This window comes from Mobula birostris, chromosome 21, assembly GCF_030028105.1.
Source record: "Mobula birostris isolate sMobBir1 chromosome 21, sMobBir1.hap1, whole genome shotgun sequence".
Classification (NCBI taxonomy): Eukaryota; Metazoa; Chordata; class Chondrichthyes; order Myliobatiformes; family Myliobatidae; genus Mobula; species Mobula birostris.
In genome coordinates, this window is record NC_092390.1 from 24,894,579 (window position 1) to 24,915,756 (window position 21,178).

Sequence of the window (21,178 nt, forward strand, 5' to 3'; positions counted from 1 at the left end):
ATATGTACTTTGATAATAAATTTAATTTGAATTTTGAACTTTGAAGAACAACATTTTTCTCAATGATGTTTTTTGTTCAGTTATCTTTCACAGTTACATCAGTGATGGAGGAGATAATATTAGTAACACTTGGACCCAAATCTTGCTCGAGAAATGACCAAAGGAAATGTAGTACTTTGATTTCTTTCAAAATTACAGTGTTGGAAACTTATAAGGATATAGCCATTTAGCTTTACCTTGCTGTACTCACTTTGAAACTCGGGTTTCTAGAAGCACAAGTGCTTCTGAATTCCAGTATGATTTAAAGAGTGTGCTGGACTGGCATGGGCATGGTGGAGCAACGGGAGTGTAGGTGAATTATTCACCATATTACAATTCTACTTGATCACATTGCATACTTTTTGCACCCCTGTACCTCTTAATCCACTGGCTGTAGGAGTGTCCCTCAGTTCATCTTAGTGACACCAGTGGTGGTCTTGTCTTTTGGTCAGGAACCAGAGAGGAATTCTGTAGTTTGCTGCAGGGGAATGGGTGGAGCTCAGCGCCGCAGAGGGGTGTAGAAAAGGGCATTATCAATCCAGCAGTTGGAGGAGGAGGTGGTTGGCAGGAGCAGTGGTAGGTATGGTAATATGAAGGAGTCTGGCATGTTCTGGCAAAAGGACTGGGAAAATGATGGGGCTATATGTACAGATCAAGGATTTGGGGAAAGCTGGAGTAGGTTTGGAACTCAGAGGTTCAAGGTCAATTTTATCTGCCTTGTGGACTTCCTAGTCGGTATTGATTTTTAAGACTTTAGGTACCCACTGACAGATATTCCCAGCACAGTTCAGTTCAGGTTTCTATGCAGTGCTCCAAAAGCTGCATTTATATATTATTTATGTTCCTAAGTTCACATTGGAATAGAAAGCTTGAGTCATGCTAGGAAGTGCCTGGTCAGATTTCACAATTGGTGTGCTTCTCTTGGAATTGCGCACAAGTAGAATTTATTCTTTTAATCAGATAGTACTGAAGAAAACAATTCAGTTATGTGATCCAACTCCTGAACAATATTGATCCGTCTTGAAATTAAGTGTATTTTCTGTTTATACATGTAGATCATTATTCTGCCATTTTAAGATATTAAATCATTGTAAAGTTTTGTTTAATGCAATATAAGAGCTATATTTTTCCTCCCTTTTTAGATATGATGACTTTATGAAAAATTTACCACTGCCACAGTATTGTAATCCTGAAGGAAGTTTAAATCTGGCATCTCGACTACCAAATTTCTTTATCCAGCCAGATTTGGGGCCGAAATTGTGTGGTGTTTATGGTAAGTAAGAAGTGTTCTGCAGTATTAAAAAATATATATGTTTATATATTTATTTTAAAATTTGGAGCCTAATATGCAAACAATTGTATTATTTACAGGACAAGCCACAGTTGACGAACATGGAACTACTAACCTCCATCTAGATGTTGCTGATGTAGTCAATGTCCTTGTCTATACTGGAGTACCAGAAGGGAATGGAAACAATCATGGTGCAGGTAATATTCACAATGATCAGTTTGTGAACTGTTTTTAATGAGTCATTACTGCAAAGTTTTCAGTCCTTCTACCAATATAACTTTATCATCAAAAGTAACAAAACTGAAGAGATTTATGTAGTGGAGAAGTTTAAATAAATGTATTTTAAAAAGCCATAATCTTATTCAGATTGAAAATTAATCTATTTGAGCTGACATATTTGACTATTACTAATTTCATAAACAATGATATCCAGTTACAAAAAGTTCTTATGGGGATGGGGTTGAATTTAATTAAAACATGATTTTTATGATTAATAGAATGTTATGCCCCAAGTTTTTACAAGTACTCTTTGATCAATTTGATGTTTCTGTTGCTGGTTTGATATCCTCCACCAAAAAGCTGAACAGATAACTATTGTAGGCTTTACAACTAATTAAAGTTAATGGTACAGAAAATTTTGTTTAATTAAGCTTGTTGCCATTTCTGCATCCGTTGGATCATTTTCACTTGACTGTTCAAGAAATAAATCAAGAATTTGATCTCAGTTTAGCAATAGAATAAATGTTCTGACAGATGTGCATGTAATTATTGTGATTATACATTGAATATAGTTACAAAGAGTGATGTAATTCTAAAGGCATTTATTTGGGTCCTTCATTAACTTCAATTTATATGTTTATTTTGATTTGATCTGTAAAATTAAACCCAAATTGTACTTTTGCTGCATTTTGAACTACTCCCATGTTTTCAGGTCCTGGTTGTGTTAGTGTTAAATAAACGTGGTCTATTTCAGGCTTGATGTTTTCTAGGTGTATACCTATTGTCCTCATTGCTCTCAAACTTGCATTTTGATCACGGTAACCTACTATTACAGCTACTGTAACCTACTGTAACCACTATTACAGCTTGTGGTGTCTGAGTTCAATTCCAAGTCTAAGACATCTGTAAAGAGTCTGTATGTCCTCCCCATGGAATGCATGGGTTTTCCCTGGGTGCTCTGGTTTCCTCTCACAGTCCAAAGATGTACTGGATAGGTTAATTAGTCATTGTAAATTGTCCCATAATTAGGTTAGAGTTAAATTGGAGTTGTTGGGGGCTGCTGGGTGACGTGGCTCAAAGAGCTGGAAGGGCCGATTCGTACTGTATTGCCAAGTATAAATAAATATCATTTGGTTTATTGTATTTTGTAGCAAATTATGATGTTGGTTTGGGAGTCTAGGCATTTTCAGGCACTAGTATTTGGCTACTGAAGACTGAGGATGTGCTGGAGACCCTATTTAGAAATGAACAAAGATTTGTGAGAGACATGGGGCAGGAGGAAGATCGAGAGAAAAGGTGGTGGAAAATAGTAGTTTACAAGGATAACTATGGCAACAAGGATAACTATGGCATTACTTATGGTATCACTATTCAAAGAGTATCACTGACAATTTACAATGACACAGGAAAGGTCTCAAGTAAGGTCCATACAGTTATTAAGCTGATGTAAAGATTGTGATGTCCTTGACTTCCTTATTGTGGACTTTCAACAAAACCCCATTCAAATCTCCATGAACAAGGAGTAGCAAGAGTTCAGCTACTGAATAAAATATGCGGACCACTGAATCTTCGAAGAAACTTCACGACTTAAGAAAGAAAACTCGGCAAAATCCCCCATCATTCAAGTACGTAGATAACCAGCACTAGTTCAGACCTTTTCCAGAACAACTTCCACAGCACCAAGCTCTTTGCCACAGCACTAAGGAAGTTTATTGGTGTATTTTTTGTTTACTTATTGTACATACACTGAGTGGAAAAAAAATAACGTTTACATATAGCAATAGGTCAAGGTTTTGGGTTTATTTTAGAATTGACCAAATCAATATGATTGACTTGGATGTTGTGGTTTGAAAATTACTCACTGGGTGAAGCAGAATGAGATGTCAAATGTAGACATAACTTCCAGGAGATCTTAATTTGAACACTGTGCCTTCATTGAAAAAGAACTACTCAGTTTTTTTTTAATTCTTGAGCTGTAGCCCTTAAGATTTTGATATTACTTAAATGAGAAGGTTTTGCCTCCACCACCCTTTCAGACATTGAATTGCAGGTTCCTACCATTCTTAGGGTGAAAATGGTTTTTCTAAGTTCCCTTGCAATTCATTTACTTATTAATTGAATCTATGCCTCCTTGATATTAGCCCCTCTGTTTAGTGAAATTGACCTGCCATTTTTCACTCCAACCACAACTTCTGGCAATGGAAAGGATAACAGCACAAGATTACTTGATCAATTTGCAGTGTAAATATGAACCAAGATTTTAGAATGGAGACGTTGGTATCCACAGCCAAGTATGGATAAATTAATCTAGCTCAATTTAATCTGAAAGTTGTAGGCTGCAAAATATCAGTGTTAGGTGGGGAAATCCAGAAAAGTGAGATAATATCCTTAAGAGAATAAAAAATTGCCAATTGTCCACCCATCATATCCACCTACTCAACCCTCCACCACCCTTATGAATTCCAACCATCTTCTGACAACCCTACTACACTAAGAGTCTTCTAATTTCCTAACTCACCCAACTAATCATGACAGTATGAGGAAAATTAGTTACTTAATTACTAGGAAATTAGGGCATTTTCAGAAGCACAACAGTTCTATCACATACGATATTAATGAAAATTCCCATATCGTGTTTTTCTAGCTATCTTGAAACAAACTGAAGAAGAAATTGATGAAAGCACAAAGAGTAGATTGAAGAACATTGATGAGATTCCAGGTGCTTTGTGGCATATCTTTTCATCCAAAGATACAAACAAAATAAGGGAGTTTCTGCAAAAGGTATGCTTTCATTGAATGTAAAACTTCATGAAAAGTGGTGGAAAATTTGAAATTTAAATGTAATCATTAAACTATTGTAGTATAGAAACCAAATATTAGTAATGTCAGATGTTTAGGAAATTAAATGTATTTTGGGTTCGTCTAAACAGGACAGGTTTGCCTTAGTTTCTTTCTGATTTTAGTGATGTAGTGGATCCCAGAGGTGAATTACTTTTATCAGCTGAAACAGAGCAATTTAACTCTTAACTGTGGTGTTTGATACTAATAGAGTTTTAAAAATCTAATGGAGTTTAATTAAAACAAGAAGACCTGCTGTATATCGAGGCACGGTTTGATCGATGCACTACTACGCAGGCGCCTGGACGTCGGTGAGTAAGATCGGCAGGAAGAATTCAAAAAGAAGACAGCTTTATAGAGGGGTGTTGGAGTAGAGGGAGCAGAGTAGGAGGGCTTTGGCTCAACAGGGCTTCAACGATAACGGGTTGAGACAAGGTAAATTACTTGTGAGGAATAGGAAGTATGTCTGTGAGGCCATCCAGCCTCCTGGACGGCCACAGCTGTGCCAGATGCGTCGAGCTGCAGCTCCATAGGGACTGGATTAAGGAACTGAAGATGCAGCTCGATGACTTTCGTCTGGTCAGGGAAAGTGGACAGATAAGTGGGTAACAGTCAGGACAGGGAAGGGCAAGAGTCAGATACTAGAGAGTACCCCTTTGGCTGTCCCCCTTAACAATAAGTATTCCTGTTTGAGTACTGTTTGTAGGGGGATAGTGACCCACCTGGGGGAAGCAACAGTGACCATGCCTCCGGCTCAGAAGGGTAGGGAAAGGAAAAGGAAGGCAGCAGTGATAGGGGACTCTATAGTTAGGGGGTCAGACAGGCGAATCTGTGGACGCAGGAAAGAAACTCGGATGGTAGTTTGCCTCCCAGGTGCCAGGGTCCGGGATGTTTCTGGTCGCGTCCATGATATCCTGAAGTGGGAAGGTGAACAGCCAGAGGTTGTGGTGCATATTGGTGCCAACGACATAGGTAGGAAAAGGGAGGAGGTCCTGAAAAAAGACTACAGGGAGTTAGGAAGGAAGTTGAGCAGCAAGACCTCGAATATAGTAATCTCGGGATTACTGCCTGTGCCAAGTGACAATGAGTATAGGAATAGAGTGAGGTGTAGGATAAATGCGTGGCTGAGGGATTGGAGCAGGGGGCAGGGATTGAGATTTCTGGATCATTGGGACCTCTTTTGCGGCAGGCGTAACCTGTACAAAAAGGATGGGTTGCACTTGAATCCGAGGGGGGCCGATATCCTGGCAGGGAGGTTTGATAAGGCTGTTGGGGAAGTTTAAACTAGAATTGCTGGGGGGTGGGAACCAATCTGAAGAGATGGAGGAAGAGACGGTTGGATCACAAATGGAGAAAGGTTGTAGATAGTGTGAGAGGGAAGATAGGTAGGTGATAGAGAAGGGATGCGCTCAGACTGATAGTTTGAGATGTGTCTATTTTAATGCAAGGAGTATCATGAACAAATCGGATGAGCTTGGAGCATGGATCAGTACTTGGAGCTATGATGTTGTGGCCATTACAGAGTCTTGGATGGCTCAAGGGCAGGAATGGCTACTCAGAGTGCCAGGCTTTAGATGTTTCAGAAAGGACAGGGAGGGAGGCAAAAGAGGTGGGGGTGTGGCACTGCTGATCAGAGATAGTGTCATGATTGCAGAAAAGGAGGAAGTCATGGAGGGATTGTCTACTGAGTCTCTGGTGGTTCATTTTGGTAGGTCAAATATGATGGCAGAATATAGTATTAATGGTAAGACTCTTGGCAGTGTGGAGGATCAGAGGGATCTTGGGGTCCATGTCCATAGGGCACTCAAAGCTGCTGCGCAGATTGACTCTGTGGTTAAAAAGGCATACGGTGCATTGGCCTTCATCAACCATGGGATTGAGTTCAAGAGCTGAGAGGTAATGTTACAACTATATAGGACCCTGGTCAGACCCCACTTGGAGTACTGTGCTCAGTCCTGGTCACCTCACCACAGGAAGGATGTGGAAACTATAGGAAAGGTGCAGAGGAGATTTACAAGGGTGTTGCCTGGTTTGGGGAGCATGCCTTACGAGAATAGGTTGAGTGAATTTGGCCTTTTCTCCTTGCAGCGACAGAGGATGAGAAGAGACCTGATAGAGGTGTATAAGATGATGAAAGGCACTGATCGTGTAGGTAGTCAGAGGCTTTTTCCCAGGGCTGAAATGGCTAACACAAGAGGGCACAGTTTTAAGGTGCTTGGGAGTAGGTACAGAGGGGATGTCAGGAGTGCGTGGAATGAACTGCCGGCGACTGTGGTGGAGGCGGATGCAACAGGGTCTTTTAAGAGATTCCTAGGTAGGTACATGGAGTTTAGAAAAATAGAGGGCTATGGGTAACCTTAGATAATTTCTAAAATAAATACATGTTTGGCATAGCATTGTGGGCCAAAGGGCCTGTATTGTGCTGTAGGTTTTCTATGTTTCTATATCCTCTGATAATTTTATTTATTTTGAATTTGTGTTTGTTAAATAAATTTAATTTTTTGTTAAGTGATGTTAGATACAGTAAACTTCTGACACTGGGCCAGGCTTAGAGAAACAAAAATCCCTTTGTAATATTATAAGCTGTTTGATAGCCTAGGTTTATGAACAGTGATGAAAAGATTATTGTTTTACTTTTTCAAAAAGGTTAATGAGGATTTGGGTCAGGAATCTTCTGAACATGATCCACTCCATGATCAAGTCTGTTACCTGGACAAGAAACTGCGCCAGAGGCTCTATAAGGAATGTGGAATACAGTGCAGGTCCATCTTGCAGTTCTTGGGTGATACCCTCTTAATACCGGCTGGGACACTGCGTCAGGTAATTCAGGACATTCTCTGCCAGAAAGTCTTGATATAGACTTGGTGATAGGAGCCAAAGGGTATTGGTGAGTGGGTGCTTTTTCTACTGGAATCAGGGCTGGGACCTTTATTGTTTGTAATATATATAAATGGATGATAATGTAAGTAACGTGATTAGTAAGTTTGAAATGATACAGAATTTGGTGGAGCCATAGATAGTGAAGAAGTTTGCCTGAGGATGTAGTGATACATAGATTGAATGAAAGATGGATCAAAGCAGTGACAGATGGAATTTAATCCACACGAGTGCAAGGTAAAGTACTTTGGAAAGTGAAATCCTGATAGGACATGTAGAGGAACCTTGGGATCATTGTTCCTGGAACTGCTAAATTTAGTGTTCTCTCTTTGTGTGAATGAAGACAAAGAAACCACAATATAGAATTTGACTACCTTTGGATGTAAGTTCATGATTTGCTGAAAGTAGCCAAATAGGTAGATAGGATAGTGAAGAAGGCTTCTAGTCTCTTTGCTTTCATAAGCCAAGGCAGTGAATATAAGTTGGGATGTTACATTGCAGCTGTACAAACATGTTAGACTGCACTTGGAGTATTATGTCCAGTTCTGGTTGCCGTACTACAAGAAAATGTGGTTACATAGAGAGCGTGCAGCAGAGATGCACCATGATATAACCTGAATGGAGGGCTATGGTTATAAGGGATTGGATACATTGGGTTCATTCTCACTAGAATGTAGAAGGCTTCTGAAGGGTGACCTTAGAGGTTCATAAAATTATGAGGGGCGTAGATAGGGCAGATAGTCTTTTCCCAAGGGCATAGTCTAGAACTAGAAGGCACAAGATTAGGATTAAACAGAAGTTTAAAGGGGATCTGAGGAATAAAATTTTAACAAGGACAGTAGTGGTTATCTGGAATGAGTTGTCAGGAAAGGTGGTCAAGGCACATACAATTGCAATGCCTAGTAGGTATTTGGATGGCTAACTGGACAGGTCAAGTGTCAAAGCCTAATGCAGGCAAGTGAACTTAGTATAGGTAGGCACTACTGTTGGCATGGATAAGGTTACTGAAAGGGCCATTTCTGTACAGCATCATTCTGTATCCTGGTTTCATGTAAAGATGAAAGACAGGAGTTCCATTAACAAAATTTATGCTGGTTTCTCAGTCAGACTGTAAGCTTTAATTGTAGTTTAATTGATGTTGTCTGTTTTGAAAATCAGCACACAATGCATATCCCTAAATTCATTGTTTGAGGTGTTATTCTCAAAACTGATAATCATTGCAACACACACAAAATGTTGGAGGAATAACTGCGCTAATAATCATTGCTTTAATTATTTTTCTAATAAAAAGTTACTTGCTTTGATAAATTGTGTATATGTAATTAGTGCCTTGAAAAAGTATTCAGCCCTCAACTCTTTGTATTGAGTATTGCAACCAGGGATTTTGATCAATTTAACTGAGAATTTTTACTTGTGAATCCCATGCTCCATTTTCACAGTGGGGCCCAAAAACAGGAAAATTGTAAAACATGAAAAACTAAAACTTCAAAAACTGAACTGTTAGCATTTCAAAACTATTCATGCCCCTTTGCTCAGTACTTAGTCAAACCACCTCTCACTGCTATTAGAGGTTAGTGACTGCAGTCTCTATTAGCCTTGCACAATGTGATGGAGCAAGATTCACCCATTTCTCCTTGCAAAATTGCTCAAGCTATATCAGGTTAGTTGGGGAGTGACAGTGGACAGCAATCTTGAGGTCTTGCCAGAGATAATTGATTGCGTTAAGGTCTGGGCCACTCAAGGACATCAATTTTCTTCATTTGAAGCCAATCCATGGTTGCTCTGGGTTGCTGTCCTGCTGAAAGATGAACTTCCTTCCCATTTTAAGCTTTCTGGCGGGGCTATCAGGTTTTTAATCCAGGATCCCTCTGTATTTAGCCGCATTCATCTTCCCATCAATCCTGACCAGATTTCCAGTCCCTGCTACTGAAAAGCATCCCCATGGCATGATGCTACCTCCACCATACTTGCAGTAGGGACAGTGTTAGCTGGCTGATGTGCCACACCTGTCAGTTAGTGTTGAGGCCAAAAGGTCCACTATAGTCTCATCTGACCACAAGACCTTCTTCCACTCTTTACAGTATCTTCTAAGTGACATTTTACTGAGGCTTTACGGGCAAGAATATGCTTTTTTAAGCCAGGGCTTCTTCCTTGCTACTCTTCCATAAATGCCTTTATTATGCAAGGCCTTAGAGATGGTGAAGCCAAGAACTTCATCTCCATTTGCAGTCACTAACTTCTGCAGGTCACTCAGAATGGCTGCTGGCATCACCGTAGCCTCTCTTACAAGTGCAATTCTTCTATGGCAACTAAGTTTAGGGGGCAACCTGACCTAGGCAGTGCGGCTGCAGTTTCATTTTCTTTCCCCCCCACTTTTTCATGATGGACTGCACTGAGCTCTGAGGTACGTTCAGTGCCTTTGAGATGGTCTTGTACCCTTCCCCAGATTTGTGCTTCTCTATTATCATTTCCCTGACCTGTCTTGAATGCTCTTTTGCCTTCATTTTGGTTTGGTCTGTTGAAAATCTACCATTCTGTTGGACCTTAGAGAGGGGGTATTTATTCTTATGAATTCATTTAATACAAGTGATCCTCCAATTTTCAACATCAAATACTGATGAATGTTAAACATCAATAAATAAGGTAATACATTGCTCTTGAGGAAAGTTAACATAGTAATTACAAAGTGGATGAATACTTTTTCAGCCTCACTATTTTGGTTTTTAATCTTTAGTAAATTATTGACAGGTTTTAGATTTTTTTGTTTTGACATTATGCACAATGACTTGTAGATTTGCTCTAATGCTACATGAATATATTTTAAATTTAGAAAATGAGACAGTAAAATGTGAAAATAGTTGTGGGGATGAATACTTTTTCAAGGTGCTGTATGGTATGGTAGATTCATTGAAAAGTGGTCTGTTTAACTGCCTTACAGATGCAGAGTATTTATAGTTGCATTCAAGTTTCCGAAGACTTTGTGTCACCTGAACATATACAACACTCTTTTCATCTGACACATGAGCTAAGACACCAGTCAAAAGATGAGATAAACTATGAGGATAAACTGCAGGTATGAACTATTCTGAATACTTTACTAGCCAGTTCCAATTAATGCTTTGTAGAAAAAATGGAATTATGGTATTCAAATCCATAGTTCCTTAAAAGTGGAATCATGGTTAAATATGGCTGTAAAGAGAGCCTTTGGCACATTGGCTTTCATAAATCAGAGTATTGAGTTCAGTATTTGGAATGTTATGTTGAAGCTATATAAAATGACAGTGAGGCTAAATTTGCAGTATTGTACACAGTTCTCATCACCTGAAGTACCTATAGGAAAGATATCAGAAAGATTGAAAAAGTACAGAAAAAATTTACAAGGATGTTACCAGGATAGTTTTGGTCCCTTATCTCAGAAAGGATGTATTATTATTGTTGGAGAGAGTCCAGAGGAGGTTCATGAGGATGATTCTGGGATTGAAGGGTATAACATATGAGGCGCGTTTGGCAGCTTTGGGCCTATACTCACTGGAATTTAGAAGAATGCGTGGGTATCTCATTGAAACCTACCAAATGTTGAAAGGACTAGATAAGGTGGATGTGGAGAGGATATTTCCTCTAGTGGGGGTATCCAGAACAGAGGACACAGCCTCAAAATTGAGCGGCAACCTTTTAGAACTGAAGTAAGGAGGAATTTTTTTTTAGCCAAAAAGTGGTGAATCTATGGTATGTTTTGCCGCAGACTGTGGTGGTGACTAAGTCCGTGGGCATATTTAACACGGAATTTGGTAGATTCTTGGTTGGTTGGGGCATCAAAGGATATGGTGAGGGGGCAGGTGTAGGGGTTGAATGGGATCCGGGATTAGCCATGATGAAATGTTGGAGTGGATTTAATGGGCTGAATGGCCTAATTCTGCTGCTATGTCTTATGGTCTTATGGACTTGAGGACCAGAGTTGTAGGAAGAGGTTGACTAGCTTTGGACTTTATTCCCTAGACTGTAGGAGAATGTGGGGAGATTTGGTAGAGGTATACAAAACTATGAGGGGTATAGATAAGATAGGCATTTTCCACCGAGGACGAGTGAGACTAGAACTAGAGGTCTCTTCACTCAGAGGGTGGTGAGAGTGTGGAACGAGCTGCCAGCGGAAGTAGTGGATGCAGGTTCAATTTTAACACTTAAGAGAAGTTTGGAGAAGTACATGGATGATAGGGGGTGTAGAGAGTTATGGTCCGGGTGCAAGTCGATGGGACTAGGCAGAATAGCAGTTCAGTTTCGTCTAGATGAACCGAAAGCCTGTTTCTGTGCTATAGTGCGCTATGACTGTAAGAGCTTTCTTTTTTTTCCCCAAGTAAGAGTTAATTGGAAGTGAGATCAGTGAACTGTAAATTATTGTGGTGTTTTTCATTGAAGTCTTAGCTTATAATTTTAACAATTTATAACCACTGTTTAATTGCTTCAGCTATATTGCAAGGATGTATAAGCAGAGGATTAATAGGTCTACCAAATGTGGTTTGGGTTTGGACAGCAGAATACTTGTTTTCACTTCATAAATGTCCATAATAGTTGTCTTTTCACTGGAATTGTACTTTTTTCATATATAGCATCTGCTGTGCATGCATTTGAGTTAAGCCAATTTTGACAAGGAGAATTCACTGACTAGCCCTTCTGTAGATGCACATTTTATACGGTTCAGGTAATTTCGCTTCATTTGTGGGAGTGCTGAAAGCTATTGCATAAAATGTGCCCAGTCTAGTAGCTCTGACCGCATATAAGCTACCCATTTAATCCTATTCCCCTCTTCTTTTCATCTGTTTTTCCCTTCCATGATTTCAATTATTTTTTAACATTGCCACCCTTTTCAAATTCTACCAATTTACTGTACATGTAAATAAGAAGACATGAGAAAGATGTTCCTGTATCTTCTGTGGTTCTTAGCCAATCATTACATCTTCTGGTTAGTGACCTTTCTGCTTTTCAACAGCTTTCTTTATTTTAGCAAAACCATTAATGACTTAAATATGTACTTCTATTAAATCTGCAATTGATCTTCATTCTAAGATCAGTTAGAGATTCTTGACATAACTGAATTAATTCCACTAATTAATTAAATCCCCCGTAGATCATCTCTAAGATCTTAACATTCTTACATAAGAATGGTGACCAAAATTAACTATTATACTCTGGGTGATTTCTATTAACTATAAAAAAATTAGCATTTTGTTGTTTTTATACTCTATTGGTAAAACTAAAGATCCCATGTGTTTTAATAAAGTACTATTCTTGTTTTATCCATTTCAAAAATCAATGTATGTATGTGTTTCTACTAATGCAGTTCCTTTTAAATTTTTTCAGTTTTGTTTTTATTACCTTTCCTCATTCTTTGAACAAAATGGATCACTTCCCAGTATGAAATTTCAACTCCCCACATGTACTCCATAACTTTTAGAACCCTTATGACTTACCTGTTTGTTACTGGAGAAATTAAGCAGAAAAATCACTTGGACCTAATGGCCAGTATTCTTATGTTCCAAAATGAAAGTTCAAGTAAAAGTGGGTACGTTGACCATCAAGAATTCCTTAGACTGTGAAATAGCCTAGAAGAATTGGTGGAGATAGAAGTGCAGGCAGGGTGTCATAGTTGGAGTGGCTTCTTTGGAATTCTGAACGGGTGGGGGAATATGTCTAGTGGTGGCAACACTTTGAAAGTGGAGTGAATTACAGGATGTGGATGCTGATCAGGTGGAAGGTAAGGGTAAGACAACAGTCAAGGTAAGGACTATAGGAAATGAAGCAAGCAATGTGAGAGCCATTAGTTTTGGTGGAAGGGATACAATAGGAGAAAGGAAAACATTTTGGAAGTAGTGGTATCGAAGATGTATCAGAATGGATAAACTGGGAGAAGAATGGTTACCTTTGAGAAAGCCACTGGGGTCCTTGGGCTTCTATTGGATATTGTTTGCTAATCTATTCCATGCAATAGGGATTGAGAGAGGAAGGGAAGGAAAGATGTGAAATGTATCCAGCAAAAAAGGTAAATATTTAAGTTGTGCATGAGGCAGGACAATCGTATCAATTCTCCATTGATATTTTGGGGAGAAAATGGTGAGGTAGGGTGACTGAGCAATTGTTATTCCATGTATCCCACCAGAAAGACAGACACAACTTGGAGCCTTGCAAGATTTGAAAGTTACACATTTGATTTGTAAGAAATGAGGAGTTAAAGGAGAAATTGTTCAATATGAGAACACGTTCAGCCAGATGAGGGCAGTAGTAATAGAGGATTGGTTGGGTCTCCATTTAAGGAAAAAAACAAAGGGTGCTCAGGCCATCTTGATGTGAGATAAAGATGTAGAGGAATTGAACATCCAAAATGAAAATTAGCCAGATAGCACCAAGATCCTCACTTGTCAATCAGTGGAAGCATCAGAGGAGTTACTGATAGACATGGGAAGAAACTGGACCATGGGGGAAGAAGAATGAAGTCAAGGGGGTGTGTGAGACAGGGACAGACTGAAATATTGAATGGCCTTGTTTATTCTGCAATGGTGACTCTGGAGCTTCCAGTTGCTTGCCATTTTAATTTGCCCTCTCATTCTCTCTCTGACCTCGCCATCTTTGGTTGTTCGCACTGTTCTGACGTGAGAGGATATTTCTTATAGTGGGGGGAGTGTAGGACCAGAGGGCACATCCTCAGAATAGACTGTTGTCCATTTAAAACAGAGGTAAGGAGGAATTTCTTTATCCAGAGGGTGGTGAATCTATGGAATTTGTTGCCACATGCAGTTGTGGAGGCCAAGTCATTGGATGTATTTAAGGTGGAGGTTGATAGCTTCTTGATTAGTCAGGCCATAGAAGGTTACAGGGAGAAGGCAGGAGAATGGGGTTGACAGGGAAAATGGATCAGCCATGATGAAATGGCAGAGCAGACTTGATGGGCCAAATGGCCTAATTCTGCTCCTATGTCTCATGGTCTTAAAAGACAAACACAGCTTTGAGACCCAACCAATCCACCCTTCTGACTGGCACATTACTTCCCTCAGGACTTGACATTAAATTCAACATTTTCAGATATGTAGCCTTTCCAGTTTATGTCAGGACTGGCTGCAACTTCAATCATCAGTTGTATTTCTCTCTCTGCATTGCCTGACATGGCCAGCTTTTCCAGCCTCTGTTGTTTTTATTTTGGATCTACAATATTTTCTGTTTGGTATGTCCATTTTGTAACTCTCATTTCCAGTTATGATTTTCCCTCTTGTCATTCTCTGTTTCTACTTGTCTCCTATTTGCATCTCAAGGCAGATATCTGTAGTTAATCAACCTTCAGCTAATATCATCACAATTTGTCAAAGTTCAAGTAAATTTATTATTATAGTATGTATATTCAGTGGCCACTTTGTTAGGTGCAAGATTGGAACCCAGTATGGTCTACTGCTTCTGTAGCCCTGTCCACTTCAGTTTTCGACATGTTGTGCATTCAGAGTTGCTATTCTGCACTCCACTGTTGTAATGCATGGTTATTTGAATTACTGTCACCTTCCTTTCAGCTTTAACCAGTATGGCTATTCTATCTCATTAACAAGGTGTTTCGCCCACAGAACTGGATTTATTTTTTGTTTTTTTCAAACAATTCTCTGTTTACTCCAGAGAATTATGTGTGAAAATCTGAGGGGATCAACAGTTTCTGAAATACTCAAACTACCCCATCTGGCACAGTCATTCCACAGTCAAAATGACAGATCGCATTTTTTCCCCATTCTGATGTTTAGTCCGAACAACTGAAGCTTTTGACTATGTCTACGTACTTTTACGCCACATGACTGATTGATATTTGCATTAATGAGCGAGTGTACAAGCGTACCTAATAAAATGGCACTGAGTGTATACTACCTTTAGATTCATTTTCTTGCAGGCAATTACAGAAAAAAGAAATACAATAGAACCTTACATAAAGCTATACATAAATAAAACTAACAATGTGCAGAAGAAGACAAACTGTAGGAAAAAAATAATACTGAAATCATGTAAAGAGTCCTTGAAAGTAAGTCTGTAGGTTGTGGAATCAGTTCAGAGTGGCTGTGATTGATGTTATCTGTGCTGTTTCAGGTGCCGGATGGTTGAAGGATAATAATTGCTCCTGAACCTGGTTATGCGATTATGTATACCTCCTGCCCGATGGTAGTAGCAAGAAGAGGGCATGGCTTTGATGGTTGGGGTCATTGTTGATGGAAGCTGCTTTCATGGGGCAGTACTCCATGTAACTGTACTGTGATGGACTGGATGGTATCCACCACTTTTTGTAGACTTTCCATTCCTGGGCATTGGTTTCCATACAAGGCCCTGATGCAACCAGTTAGGATACTCTCCGCTTTCTACATAGAAGTTTGTCAAAGGTTTTGATGACATACTGAATCTATACAAACTTTAAAGAAAGTAGAGGCGCTGTCCTGACTTCTTTGTGATGACACTTATGTGCTGATTCCAGGACACATCCTCTCATAATTTTAACACCAAGGAATTTAAAACTACTGACCCTCTCCACTCTGTTCCCCTAATAATGACTGGCTGATGGGCCTCCAGCTTCATTCTCCTGCGATTGTTAATCATCCCTGGTTTTTCTGATGTTGGGTGAGAGTCATTTAGGGTTTCTCAGTTTTCACTCCAACCTGTTGAGTATTTTCAGCATTTCCTGTTTTATTTCAGATTTCCAACACCTGCAAGTATTTGCCTTTATTTAGATACAGAAACGGTTTACTGCTGAGGCAAAGCTAAGAGGAAAAGTAATCTGTGAGGACCTAAGAGAGATCAACAGGTGAAATATGTGAGAAAGAAAGTAACAAATAGTGCAAAATGTAAGGAAATATATGGCCAATTGTGTTGAAATTGTACACAAATCAGGAGACAGGAACACAGTAAAGGGCAAGGAAAGACCATTAGTTTAAACTGCATTTATAGCAAGAGGCTTAATAGATAAGGCTGGTGAACTCGGTGTGGATTGGCTGTGGTGACTGTGAAATAGCCATGACAGAAACATGGCTGAAGGAAGGGCAGGTCTAGCAGTTCAGTGTTCCAGAGTACAGATGTGATAGAGGTGCAGAAGAGAAGAGAGAGAGCCGCTTTCTTGGTGAAAGAGGGCATAACTTTGGTCCTTGGAGAGGATAATCTTAGAGGATCATTCACTGAGACCATATAGATAAAATTTAAGGAATACTTCATTTTTTTTTACTGTGGAGAGAATGATGGAAGCTAGGGAAATGAGTGTTGATGCCTTTGACCACATACAGAATATCAACAAGGAGGTACTGGAGATCTTAAGGTGCATTAAGATGCATAGATCCCCAGGGCCTGACCCGATGTGTTTTTGAACTTTGTGGAAAAGCAAGAGAAGAAATTGCAGAGGCCCTTGTAGAGATTTTTGCTTCAACTCTGGCCACAAGTGAGATTCCAGAGGAATAAAGAGTGACTAATTGTAGTACCATTATTTAAAGAAGGGCATCAAAAACAAGCCAGCAAACTGCAGGCCAGTGAGTCTGATATTATTGATGGGTAAATTGCTGGAGAGAGTTCTGAGTGACAGGATCTAATAACATTTGGAGAGTGGGGGGTCTGATTCAGGACCGTCTTTATGGCTTTGTGTATGGGAATTCGTGTCTGACAGTTGCAGAGATGACCAAAAGGATAGTAGGCCAGTGGATGCTGTCTATCTAGACTTCTGAAGGTGTTTGACTAAGTCCCTCATGTCAAGATAGTTAGACTGCATGGGATCCAGGGATAAAAAAACAGACTGGATTCATAATTGGCTCAGAGCAAGGAAGCAGAGTGTGATGGTCAAGGGTTGTTTCTTGAACTATAGTCCTGTGTCTAGTTGCATGCCACAGGGTTGTTGCTGGCACCGTTGTTGTTTGTAATTTATATAAATTATTTCAAAACTCTTGTTTCCAGCTGAACTGCCATTTAGTTATTTTAGTCATAGGATTGTACTGTACTGATTTAGCCTTTTTGGTCCACTGAGTCTATGCTGATCATCAAGCACCTATTTACACCAATCTTACACTAATCCCATTTTATTATATCCATATTCTCATTTTCTCCTTTCCAACCTCCAACATCACCATCATCACCCTCAGATTTGCTTCTATACACTATACTATATCTATACTGTAGAAGCAATTTGCAACAGCCAGTTAACCTACCAACCCACATGTTTTAGGGCAGTGGTGGAAACCAGCGCACCTGCCAGTCCACTCTGATTATACCCCACATAACTTTAACCACTCTGCTCCAGGAGAAATCAACCATGGCTCCCCAGACTATTAAAAATGAAACACTGCACCTCAGGCAACATCCTGTAGGGTGATGACCAGAACTGCATAGCTTACTCTAGCTGAGGTCTGACTAGTGTTTTATAAAGTGTAGCCACTCTGAAAATGTACCCACATGATCATAGGGAAACTGTGCAAATTCTTAACAGATGCACAAGAGGTCGGGATTGAACCTAGTTACAGGAGGTGAAGCAGCAGTCCCACTGTGCCCTCCTGTTGTGATGGAATACTGGACTTGAACTAAACCTCTGTTTCTTAAACAACTGAGACTAATTTCTTGGAACAACACACATCAAAGTTGCTGGTGAACGCAGCAGGCCAGGCAGCATCTCTAGGAAGAGGTACAGTCGACGTTTCTGGCCAAGACCCTTCGTCAGGACCCTTCTGAGATGCTGCCTGGCCTGCTGCGTTCACCAGCAACTTTGATGTGTGTTGCTTGAATTTCCAGCATCTGTAGAATTCCTGTTGTTTGCTAATTTCTTGGAATTTTTTTTTCTGCTCCCCCTAATATAGCATTAACAGAAGTGAATAGAGTTTACCCTGCAGTCAGATGTAGAGAACTGCATACTCTTATTTAAAAGTCTTAGACTCAGGCCTCTGCTGATTTGACAGTCTAACTGCAACTGCCACTCCTTTGCACTTCACTTCCACAATTCTTCTGGCCTATTCCCCAATCAGTTGAACACCATTCATTAAAATGTTCATGCTGGGAATATTTACGACATAATGAACATTGTAAAAACAAACTATATTGTATTGATATTTGTGGGGCCTCTGTTAATACAAGTTGCTCTCTTATATCACATCATTGGCTACCTTTTGAACCGGCAGTTTAAAAAGCAGATGTTAAGCTGATGTGAGGACTGAAGTGACCATTACATAAATACACAACATTTTTCTTTTAATGTCCTATGTTGTTTCGAGTTCAAGTTTAATTGTCATTCAATCATACATGAGTACCCATGAATACAACCAAATAAAACAGCGTTATTCTGGGGCCAAGGCACAAAACACAGTACCAACAGTCATACACTGCGCAAGGCACACATAGCACATACAAGTTAGCAGTAAAAAAAAAGTCATACAAAAAAATGTAGTCCAAATCCCTGATTCCATGAATGTTGCAATGGTCTACAGTGGAACACGCTACATCTTGTCTTCTGCCGACTTCCTGGAAGTCTTCATCCAGTATGTCAATTCCTAGTCATTTCCTGTCTTGAAATTTAAGTTTTTCTTTATATTTATGTTTGAAAATTATTATTAAGCTTAAACTGCTGGCTGAGTGCCAGGATAAAATGCACCAGCAGTTTCCATCCCTTTGAAAGGAACAGGAATGTAACCAGGAAATGGGATGTACAATATCATTTCACAGTGAAAATTACAATCTAGGTTAGTGAAATGCTGAGCCAACACACTCCATTTTGAGTTTAAGGGACTATCCTTTGAGCTTCTCACCATTTCTTCCTCAGTTGACTAGATTTCTTTGGTTGTTGTCTAGAGAACTTGCATGGATTTCTGTCAGAATCTATTGGTGAAAAAAAGTCAGTGTGGCATTTCTGAATGTAGTCCACAGCCAAGATCATTCACCCATGTCACACTGTGGCATCTAAGTTTGAAGCACGTTAGTCAGCTCAGTTATACAGTCTACTCAGTCAATCATTTAGCAAAAAAACAGATCATTCCACCCACCATGTGCAAAGCCTTCATGCTAAGGCATTTTAAGTAGTCATTTAGATATTCCAATGCTGTCAGTGACTGCTTCCCCTATACTCTCCAGCTGTGCAATTCAAGTACTTGCCACTCTGGTTGAAAAAGGTCCCCCTCCGATCCCCTCTAAGTCCCTTGTCCTTACCCTAAATTTATGTCCTCTGATTTTATCTACCTGTGATATAGGTAAACGTTTACCTGCTGGTCCACCCCGCTTATACCCCACTTAACTACAACGACTCTGCTGCAGGCTTCTTTCAGTCCTGTGCTGTAGCCCCTCCATACCAGACGGTGATGCAGCCTGTCAGAATGCTCTCCATGGTGCAACTATAGAAGTTTTTGAGTGTATTTGTTGACGTGCCAAATCTTTTCAACTCCTAATAAAGTATAGCCGCTGTCTTGTCTGATTCTGATTCTGACTGTATGCTCTAACCACATTATCTACCTCTGGCGCCACTTTCAATCTTTCAAGGATCTTTGGTACACCAAGGTCCCTTAGTTCCTCAATACTCAAGACCCTAATGTTCATGATATATTACTTCCAAAATGCATCACCTGCCTTCTGTCTGGATTACACTCCCATCTACCATTTCTCAGCTCATCTGACCAACACCATAGTAAAATGCCACTAGCTTAGGTAGGAATCTTGGTCAGCATGGAGCAGGTAGATTTAGTTTGTTTAATTATCATTCAACCATACATGAATGTCCATGATTACAGCCAAGTGAAATAGTGTTCCTCCAGGGCCAAGGTGCAAAATACAGGTGTCCCCTGCTTTTCGAGTGTTCGCTTTACGACACCTCGCTGTTACGAAAGACCTGCATTAGTTACCTGTTTTCGCTAACAGAAGGTGTTTTCACTGTTACGAAAAAAGGCAGCATGTGCCACGAGCAGCCAAGCTTCTCCCCCGGAACTGCATTCTAGCCGGCACTGCTTAAACATGTGCCTGTGAGCAGCTGTTAGCAAGATGAGTTCTAAGGTATCAGAAAACCCTGAAAGAGCTTGTAAGGGTGTTGCACTTAGCATAAAACTAGACATAATTAAGCGTTTCGAGATAGAAGGAGATGACCTGCCTGCCCTGATGGAAACAGACGACAATGAGATGACACCCCAGTGTTCCCAACCCCTGGACTGCGAACCGATACATTGCTGCGGAGAATGCAGCGGTGCCCGGGACACACCCAGCACATCTTTAAGAAAAAAGCCGAAATAAACAAGCTAATTAATTAGGTGCCACCCGGCACGTAATTGTCGGCCCAGATCAGAGGTGATTGCCGATTGTGTCGCCTCTGATCTGGGCTGACATTTATGTGCCAGGTGGCACCAATTTAATTAGCTCGTTTATTTCGGCTTTTTTCTTAAAGATGTGCTGGGTGCGTTCCGGCCACCGCTGGACTGCTGTATGCTTTGTGGATTGGTATTGGTTCACTGCCCGGAGGGTGGGGGCCACTGCACCATCCCAACCTCTGACGACTCAGCCTAACACACCATCATCAGTGTGCTTAGCGCTGTCTTCCTGATTCCTGTAAGTGATTCTACACTGTAAATACATTATTTCTACTTTATATAGGCTGTGTATTTTTATGTGTTATTTGGTATGATTTGGCAGCTTCATAGCTTAAAGGTTACTGGAGAGAGTGTTTCTGCCCAGAGTGCTTCCGCGAGATTTTCGCTACAGTGGACAGTTCGGCAATGATTGTAGAAAAGTATTTCTACTTTATATAGGCTGTGTATTTATCATATCATTCCTGCTTTTACTATATGTTACTGTTATTTTAGGTCTAATGTGTTATTTGGCATGATTTGATAGGTTATTTTTTGGGTCTACAAACGCTCACAAATTTTTCCCATATAAATAAATGGTAATTGCTTCTTCACTTTACGA

General features: G+C 40.0%; 1 protein-coding gene across 7 annotated transcripts in view; it reads left to right on the forward strand.

Annotated features, from left to right (window-relative positions):
* The window catches only part of jmjd1cb (jumonji domain containing 1Cb), a 200,107-nt gene that overhangs the window by 176,290 nt on the left and 2,639 nt on the right, over window positions 1–21,178 (forward strand). For 6 of the 7 annotated variants that reach the window (XM_072239186.1, XM_072239187.1, XM_072239191.1 and 3 more), the window contains 5 exons: window positions 1,182–1,312; window positions 1,411–1,527; window positions 4,194–4,330; window positions 7,034–7,207; window positions 10,203–10,337. In XM_072239186.1, coding sequence (XP_072095287.1) covers window positions 1,182–1,312; window positions 1,411–1,527; window positions 4,194–4,330; window positions 7,034–7,207; window positions 10,203–10,337 — 694 coding nt within the window. Of the gene's footprint in view, window positions 1–1,181; window positions 1,313–1,410; window positions 1,528–4,193; window positions 4,331–4,598; window positions 6,980–7,033; window positions 7,208–10,202; window positions 10,338–21,178 lie in introns of those variants that run through there. The other variant, XM_072239188.1, reaches the window with a different exon arrangement.